Source organism: Purpureocillium lilacinum, assembly GCF_023168085.1.
Source record: "Purpureocillium lilacinum CBS 284.36 DNA, scaffold_7, whole genome shotgun sequence".
Classification (NCBI taxonomy): domain Eukaryota; kingdom Fungi; phylum Ascomycota; class Sordariomycetes; order Hypocreales; family Ophiocordycipitaceae; genus Purpureocillium; species Purpureocillium lilacinum.
This window is the reverse complement of record NW_027072117.1, coordinates 3,134,236-3,143,884: the sequence shown is the minus strand read 5'-3', so window position 1 is coordinate 3,143,884 and position 9,649 is coordinate 3,134,236. Positions and strand designations below refer to the sequence as shown.

The following is a 9,649-nucleotide window of genomic DNA, read 5'->3' as shown; positions in this document are numbered from 1 at the left end:
TATCAGTCCCTGCCCGCCTGGTGAGTGGACGTCCCCCTCTGCATTCCCACTCGATAGCACTGAAGGCACCAGTAATTGCGTTGAAACCAGTAGCACATATCAGAACATCTATCTCGTGCAAGGCTCCGTCCGAAGTGATGATACCGTGGGTTGAAATCTCTCGGATGGGTCTGGACTTCAGATCCACAAGGTGCACATGGGGCTTGTTGAATGCTTCAAAGTAGCCACTTTCGAGTGGCACGCGCCGCAGGCCAAACCCGTGGTCGGGAATGAGGCTATTTGCAACTGTTGGGTCCTGTACCCGATCGCGGATCTTGCCCTCCATCCAAGTCGTGTACAGCGCATTGGCTTCTCGATCAGTGTAGGTATCGCTGAATACTCCAAGCCATTTGCTGAAGCCTGGTTCATGATAGACTCGCTCCCAGAGAGCAATTCGCTCTTCTTGGCTGACCTCCACGGACTTTCGGGGATCTGCGTCGTGTAGGAAACATGACCAGGTCTCCGAGCAACGTTTAAAAATGTCACCGTATTGCTCGCGGTACCTAACCATTTGATCCTCCGATATCTCGGTATTCCAGAGTGGCGCGGCCCAGTTAGCGGTACGTTGAAATACAGTCAGAGACAGAATGTTGGGGACCTTTGAGAGCGCTGTGGTGGTTTGAATGCCGGTCGCGCCAGTTCCGATGATGCCAATGCGCCGGTCGGCAAAGTCATGGTCGACGTTAAGCGAAGCTGGCCAGCGAGAAGTGTGAAAATATTGCCCCTGGAAGCGATCGATCCCAGGAATTGCTGGCAGTGTCGGGGATGAGAGAAATCCGAGACAACTAACAAGAAATCGTGTCCGTAGTTGGTTGCCAGTTTCATCCGTGACAATCCAGTGCCGTGCTTCGTCGTTCCATTGTGCAGCTTTGACTGTTATATTGAATCGTATGTAATCGTACAGGCCATGCTTTCTTGCAAAATGCCGGATGTACTTGTAAGTTTCGGGTTGCGACGAGAACGTCTCTTTCCAGTGCCATTCGGCGAGCAGCTCTTTGTCGAAGGAGAAGCAGTACGACACCGACTCGGAGTCGAATCGACAGCCCGGGTAACGGTTCCAGTACCATGTGCCCCCGACGTCGGAGCCGGATTCCAGAGCCAGCACACGCCATGACGAGAAGCGATGCTTGACATGGTACAGGCTGCAGATTCCTGAAAGCCCAGCTCCTATAATCAAGACATCGAGCACGTCCTCACTTGTCGCAGCGGCCATGATCCTACAGTCGACGCTGATACAGCTGGGTTCCAGTGCTTCGTACTTCGTTTGGGGATCTTTCATTGTCTGGCTGTTGCTCCTGCGGCAACCAGCGGTCCCGGCCCACCAGCATTTATTCCTCAACTGGCCCTGTCGGGATCAGACTGCGCTCGGCATTCGGCGCCAGTCTCAGGGCCCCACGCGTGACTTTGGACGCCTTCTTTGCTCTGGGAAATTGGGCTTGCTTGTGCACCAAGAGGTACGCAGAGTTCTAGGCGCGCTACGGGTCTCTTGGTGCCACCCCTACGTCCCATATTAATTGATGTGGTTGCGCTTCCATCAAGTTCCCATAATAAATCGAACAAGGAAGGTTTTAGCGAAGCCTGGAGAACCCCCGCAATACCCCGCCAACCCCCGCAGTACCCCGCAATACCCCGCAGGAGAAACCTTCTACTTTTGGCCGTGTGGGGCTTGTGACTGACTGTTCCAGCTGCGTCGTGGTGGAGCAACACCGCTTTGCCTTCGCCGTTCTCCGCTGTGCTCTCACAATTGTGCCCAGCGACCGCACAGGCATAGTGCAGTACAAAAGCTAGTCAATCCTCTTACTGTTTTCGCGGTCTCTATTAATCAACATAGATTGCCTATACGGTTAGTCGCGAATTGCATCGGGGCGTAACGGTCGCTTGTCACTAGCCGCCTCGGTGCTCGTGCGCCGTTTATTTGAACCGTCTTGTCTCGCTTGCAAGCTATCTTTAATACGTCGCTCGACCAACGCAGGCATTTCGGTCGCTCTCGAGACCTTCGTTATCTTGACAGGATAACATCAAGTATGGATGTTTCTGGATATGCCCTGATCACCGGGGGAGCGTCTGGGATCGGCAAAGCCTGCGCTAAAGCCTTTGCCCTCGAAGGTTGTGCAGGCATTGCCCTCCTGGATGTTGACACGGAAGCTCTGGGTGAAGCCAAAATGGAGGTTGAGGGTTGTTTGGAGCCAGGTGCCCGTCGCGAACAATGTCCTATCCTGATCCACAATGTCGACGTCTCCGATGAGACACAGGTTAACAAAATCGTTGAGGAGGTCGCTCAAACGTTTGGCCGAATAGATTATGTTGTGAATGCAGCCGGCATCGCGTTGAAACACGTCGGCGGTACCGCTTTTGCAAAAACTGTCGATTGGAGTCGTACTGTCAATATCAACCTGACCGGGACATTCTTTGTCCTCAGGGCAGCGGCAAATGTCATGCTGCGTCAACGACCTATCATGTCCGACATAGATGGAAGGCCGCTCCAGCGGGGGTCGATCATTAATTTTGCCTCCATCCAAGGTGTTGTCGGTATAGAATTGTCGGCAGCATACACGGCGACAAAGCATGCCGTCATCGGGCTTACGCGGACGGCATCGTTGGACTTCAGAGGTGCTGAAGGCAATGGAAGAACGCGTTGGAACGGCCGTTCCAATGAGGCGAATGGGTGACCCCAAGGAAATAGCAGACGGTGTGCTGTACCTTGCGGGAGGCAGAAGCTCGTTTGTCACTGGATCGGCACTCATGGTGGACGGGGGCTACACGTCAAGGTGATGAGCGGCCTCTCTCTGGTGCATTTTTGCCACGGCAGTTCTTCTTTGGGCAGTGTAATGGCATTTGGATTTGAGTTACTTAAAAAACATCGACATGGGAAGTCTACAAATCTGTCCGACCCTACACCGATAGCCAATCCTGGGCAGGGCTACAAGCCTTTCGCTTAGCCGCTTTCTATAGGCCTTGTCCATGCGGCACCGGAGCACTAGCATACCCAGCCTCCATCCACGTTATACACTGCCCCAGTTACGAAGGATGCTTGGTTAGTAAGTAGAAATACGATGACATTCGCAACTTCGGTTGGCTCAGCTCGACGCTTTTGTATGGTTGCCTGTAAGCTGCGCTTAATGTCGTCTGGATCCTCATTACGAGACATCGAAGTATTGACAGAGCCTATCGCCGTCAGTTTACAAGCAATGACAAAGGGAGGCGCCTTGGTAAATGTCCTGTGGGAATGTCCCTGCAAATTGATGCGCCATACCTGGAGCTACGCAGTTGACCCGGATCTGAGGGTGTTCCTTCGCGCTGTTCGCGAAAGTCCTATAACAGCCGCCTTGCTGGCACAATATGCCGCGTTCCCAGGCTGGCCAAATTGGCCAAATACGCTGGCTGCAGAGACCTATGAACACATCGAGTGTCATAATGTCAGCGTGGCTTTCTCATTGTACCCGCTCAACAAGAATATTTTTGGCTAGGGATGACTGACAATGCTCCCACCTGGACAAACGTGCTCTAGCTCGGCTTTCAGGCAATTGAATATGCCTTTGACATTCACGGCAAACGTAAGGTCCCAATCATCCTCACTCGTCTCTGTGATTCGAGATGCTGGTCGGATGATGCCGGCCATGTTGACAGCACCATCCAATCTTCCAAAGGTCTGAACGGTGAAGCGAATCCATCTAAGAACAGCTTCACCCTTGGCAACATCGACCATTGTGCTGATATGCTGGAGTGGGCCATGTGTGGCAGGAAGAGATGCAAGGGCGGCCTTGAGTTGACCTTCGTTGATGTCGGCCAGAGAAAGAGTTGCGCCTCGAGAAGCAAGGAGCTGTGCCGTCGCCAGGCCCATTCCCGATGCGGCGCCAGTAATTGCTATCTGAATGGACAGTCAACTTGTGTGTGTGCATGTAGAAAGCCATTAAACGGACCACTTTGCCTTGAACGTCAGCCATGATACGGATTCAATTTGCCAGTTGAAGTCGTGCTCGATATCGGCATATCAGGCTGTGGTACAATCCGTGTCCACGGTATAAAACAACTTGGGAATTGTGGCCAGTGGGAGCTAATAAGCAGTTAGACGTTGGCTACAAAACATTCGTTTGCCCGTAAACGGACCCACCTGCTCTTTCTGAAAGAGGAAATGCACGTGTGTGTAGAACGGAGCACGTATCAGTCTTCGGCGCACCGGGTGATCCCGAGTGATTGCGTAAAACTTCACGTGACGAGACAAGCGAAGCGGCGATGGAGCACCATTATGATACGAGAAACTTTAAACAATGTTTCTTAAACTTTCGCAAAATTTAAACTTGTTCGCTGCACGCAATGGCTGATGCTCTTACGCACAGACAAAGTTGCTACTTCCCATCATGTCATTCCGTGAGGGTCCGGGCTGCATGGTACGTGACCGAGTCATCCAAAGTCGTTCAATGTCCTCTAGTTTCCTCATAAATAACCCTAACCCGCTGTGTCGTGCGGAATTATTGAACCAGTTGGAGAACGAAACCCGAACAGCAGCGTCTTCGGCTTCGCCCGCGGCGATGTATGCCGGCCAGAGCAGTCGGCAGTAGCTCTGCCCTAGGCCAATGTCGGTGGACTCGACCCGCAGTAGAAGATTGCGAATCGTAAGTACCTTTTCTTGAACTAAGCTTGAGTCGACTTCGTATACTCGCCGATAAAAGAATATTGCCAGAGCCTGCTGCATGGCATCAACCAAGATATCCAGCAAGCCGCGAGTGGTGGCCGCTTCATCGGTTTGACGGCCGGCCAGGCTCGACCAGGTCGGCAAAAGATTCAGGTTGTTGATGCACTGTTCCACCGCCCTCGCCCTGCGCAAAAACTCCCCCAGGCTTATCGCATCGGGGCAGTCTCGTTCGGCGAGCTCCTTTTCCCTTACGAGTCGAATGACGAGCGAAAGAAGAAGGAGCCAGGCCTCTGGTATACCGAAGATTTCCGGGTACAGAGTCGCTGCCCAAAGACCCGGTATTTCTAGATGAAGGTCGTTTTCACCCTCCTCTCTGCCCTTGACTTTGAGCATCTCTTGGTCAAGATTGTTCCAGCTGCCCAAGCGGAATGAGAGGCTATCTTGGCTGAATGAGGCAGCGCCACTCGACTCAACCGCCATGCGCACTTCTAAACGATGCCTTGAAGTTGTACCATCTCTGACGGTGCTCTCGTACAGGACACGCTCGAATGCGTAACAGTGGTGAAGAAGCCGGACCTTGCGAGATTTGCGCCGGTTAAGCCCCTTCAGACGAATAAACCTCTCGGCCTCCAAGAAGAAGAATTCCGTTCTTTCCGGGTTACAGGAGACCAGTGAGATCTGAAGCATGGTCAAAAGTGCAATCAAAGTCGTTTTGTACTTGGCGGCTTTGGGCAGGGTGTATGCTGAATACAGCATGAGCCTGGAGTGTTCTTGAGCCAGTGCCTCGTACTCGATTGCTTTCGTTAACCACCTCTGGGAGCCAGAAACCCCACTAAGGCTCGCAGCGCTGATAGTGAGGATGCCGTAGAAAGCGCACAAGCTGGCGTGGTCCAGGTTCTCACGCAAAGTGAGCCCGGCCAGGGTGCTTTTCGCGTGCGGGAGGAACAATATGTGCCAAGGTGTTTTGCTGTGCTTAAACGGGGTGAACAAGGCCAGAACTGTCGTTGAATAATGTTTCAGCAGATATACTGCGTCTTCTGGAAGGGGTACAATGGTTCGAATCCCCGGAGGGATCGACGATGGACCTGGTCTTGGAGGAGGGTTCGAATTGGGGCCTATCATGGGGTCAATAGGAGAGCAATCTGGAAGACACATTGACTCAATGGGCAAGAGTTCTAGTTCGAGCAACGCTGCATCATTGAACATTGCCTGGATCTGGCCATTATGGTTTATCGCAGGCTCCCAGCAGCTGGTCGACGGTTCCACCAGTGTGGGTTTCTCGCCGTGCTCAGTATATTCGGCCGGAAGTATTGGATGGTCGCCAGTTCCTTCGAAGGCGGTGTCGGCAGGCCCACAAGGTTCGTCGGAAGCAGGCTCATGACTTTCCACTTCCTCAGAGCTAGTGTCTGGCATTGTCGTCACCGTTGTGTGCATTAGCTCGGGCGTGAGGGAACCGACTAATCTGAAGGCACCAAACGGACCGCGGCAAACTTGAAGCTCGGGAGCCGCCGATGCCTCGCATGCGTCATCGATTCCAGTGATATGCCACAGAGCCAAGTGAGGAGGCACACTTGTAGTAAGCCAATCGCACATGCGAGCTCTTTCTTCGTCATCCAAGAACGGGCGCCGAAAACGCACCGCTCCCGTAGTCGTGTTATCTTCGGACGCAAAGACCAAACTCTTGTCGTACCCTGCACAAGAGACCTTGGACAAATGACACATTAGGCATCTGGGCCGACGTTCATCGCATTTCATCCGCCGGCTCCGACACTTTGCTGCAGTCAGCGCGGTGCAACAAAGCAGAAATCTGGCGATGGACATACTGTGGTGCAGCCACCAAAGGAGCGGGTTCGCCGCCCGCTGCGCGCTGTGTTGCTGGGGCTAGAATGGTGCGCCATGGTCCGAGGGGATCGAATCACATGTGATGCCTTACAAAACAAGTTTTTGGAAGTGCCAAAGGGGAGCGGTTGTGATTGCAAACGAGCGGCCCTGCTGCTGCTGCTTCGTTGCTGTCTGGGCAATTGATGCACACTGTTGGTGGAGCGAGCCGGAGTCACCAACGCCTCGGTGGGGTCAGCAAGGCCAGATCGGACTGTTGGCATCTCGTTATACATGTCCTGACCTGAGAAGTGGACTAACCGCGTTGGCCTTGGTCCGAAGGGGAAACCTGCCCAATTGAGGAGGCGATAGGTTCATTGGCTCGGCGCGTGCGGTGCAATGCAAAATGGATGCCGTTGGTTCTGAAGTTCTGTTGCCGTTGGTGGGGCTGAGTAATGGAAAGACGACTCCCTGAATTCTGACAGACAAGGTGGATGTGCAGAAGCTAGACCACATCGGGGGTGTTGGATAACCTCAGTAAAGAAGCAAGGTGGAAGTCACGTCCAGGGTCCAAGTCCGGAGACCCAGTGCGTGGACAATATATCGATTGCCCTGTCGCTCGCCGAGAGTCTATATCATGCGAGCGGTCCCGTCCTGAGGGAGGCACGCCACTACCCGCGCACACGTTTTCGCACATGGAAAATAGGTCTGTTCCAATTCTCCACAGTCATATCATCCCCAAATGATGATGCTATATTTGCTGACTACATTGCCACGGGAAGCAAATACTAGCTCGGCCATTCTTGCTTGTTCGCTCTTCACGCTGTTGACAATGGCCGCGGCCAAAACTCAAGAAATGACCACAAGGCATCCAGCGGAGAAGGAATACAAGGGCCATGCTGGGACAACACGCTCATCGAATCCTGCCATTGAAGCATGCAATGATATGCATGGCCTTTCCAACGGTACGCCACGCGGCACGAAGAGAAATATCAAGTCACGTCATGCCCAGATGATAGCCATTGGGGGGACGGTTGGGACCGGCTTGTTCGTCGGCTCTGGCCAAGCGCTGGCAGCCGGAGGACCAGCTTTGCTTTTCGTTTCATACTCGCTCACTTCCATGCTTGTATACGCCATTGCCACCGCTGTCATTGAGGTTGCAACGTTTCTGCCGATCCCGGGGGGTTCCATGGCGTATTGGGCGACACGCGACGTTTCTCGATCTCTCGGCTTTGCCCTCGGTTGGCTTTACTTCTACTCCTTCGGCATCCTCATTGCGTACGAGATTACGGCGGCAAGCATTGTCATCAGCTACTGGCCAAACAATATCCACATTGCGGTCTGGATCACTATTCTGCTGGTCGTCATCATCGGCCTTAACCTGTCTCCAGTTGGGGTTTTCGGGGAGACTGAGTTTTGGTTCGCCAGCATCAAAGTCATGATGATTATCGGGCTGCTTATAATATCGCTTGTCCTGATGCTAGGTGGCCGCCCCAGTCACGACCGTCTCGGATTCCGCTATTGGAATGATCCCGGTGCGGTCAAAGCCTACTTGCTCGATGGCACAACGGGACGTTTTACGGCATTCCTGTACGTCTGGGTTTTTGCCGGGTTCTCGTATTACTTCAGCCCCGAACTCATTGTCGTGACTGGCGGAGAGATGAGGAACCCTCGCAAAAATCTCCCAATTGCATGCCGACACTTTATATTACGACTGGCTGTCTTTTATGGATTGGGCAGCTTGGCGATTGGTGTCATCTGTGATTCAACTGCCTCTGGGCTCACTTCCGGGGCTAGCAATGCCAACGCCTCTCCTTGGGTGATTGCGATTCGCAATGCGGGTATCTCCGTCCTACCGTCTATCATCAATGCTGGTATTCTGACCAGCGGTTGGTCAGCCGGCAACTCCTACCTATACCTCTCAAGCCGGTCACTCTACTCACTCTCAGTGGCCGGAAATGCGCCTCGCATATTTTCGCGGTGCAACAGATATGGCTTGCCTATTTATGCAGTTTTGGCTTCTTGCTGCTTTGCTCCGCTGGCATACCTCAACGTTTCCAAACAGCCCAGTATCGTTTTCAACTGGTTTGTTAGCTTGACCAACACAGCTGGCTACACGTCGTGGATTGTTTGCGCAATCATTTTCCTTCGTTTTCGCAAAGCATGCAAAACTCAAGGAGTGTCAGTACCATATCAGTCAAGAATCCAGCCATATGCAGCCTGGATTTGCATCCCGTTGTTCGGGATCCTCTTGCTCGCCAATGGCTTTACAGTTTTTTATCCCGGCCAGTTCACTGTTGCTGGGTTTCTGACCACCTATCTGGGGATCCCCATATTCCTGACATTGTGGCTGGGACATAAGCTGCTGAGAGACAGAAACAGCTCGTGGGTGCATGCCCCGGAAGCAGTGGATCTAGTCTCTGGCTTGAGGGAAGTCGAGGATGAGGCACATCAATGGACTCTGCAAAAGGCCAACGAGTCTCAGAGAGGAAAAAAATGGTGGACAGCCATATTCTATATTTGGCAGTAGTGCTTGGCTGCGCAATTCAGGATCTCAAGCCGATATCCCTTACCATTGGTTATTGGTCTTAGTGATCGGCTGTATAGCAGCGAGCTGCCCAATACTGTTGCCTCGAGCAAGGCTAAATTGAGCGATTAGAACGTGGGGACCGTAAATCCTAAACGCAGGGGGCCGAGCAGATTCAACAAGTCGCTTAAGAAGGGATGGAGTGAATGGCGACACGCAGCCTGTGACACGAGAGAGCCAGCGTAATACGCTGCACAAGAGCCAAAGAGGCTACGTCTACGCACGCTCTCCCATATTTCGACAATGACGCGTCCACAGTCATGTCTCTGCCGCCGGCCTAGCATCGTGCCTCTCTATTCTTGTGGCTACACTTCAAGATATAAGCTTGCGTCTAAATCACATGGCGTCCATGCCTTGTCATTGGCTTTATACCTATTCCTTGTACTTCTATGGATATATTTCTTTACAGGATGGTAATTTCGGACCCCTTCTTCCCCATCAACTCTCCCCTCCTCTCCTTTAGAAGACATGTTCCGTTTATGGCAGCTCCAAACGTCACCAACGCTTCACGGCTCCGTGGCCATGGCCTTGTCGAGGTGTGTGCGTGTTTTGCTCGCTCTCAACACCAGCCC

At 52.8% G+C, this 9,649-nt stretch overlaps 1 protein-coding gene across 1 annotated transcript; it reads left to right on the top strand.

Moving 5' to 3' along the window:
- Positions 1 to 7,610: 7,610 nt before the first annotated feature.
- On the top strand, positions 7,611 to 8,080 carry PLICBS_009861 (uncharacterized protein; the record flags this gene model as incomplete). The annotated part of the gene is made up of 1 exon (XM_065601732.1): positions 7,611 to 8,080. A coding segment is annotated over one exon (470 nt), but the record flags the coding sequence as incomplete, so codon positions are not given.
- Between the last annotated feature and the right edge of the window lie 1,569 nt (positions 8,081 to 9,649).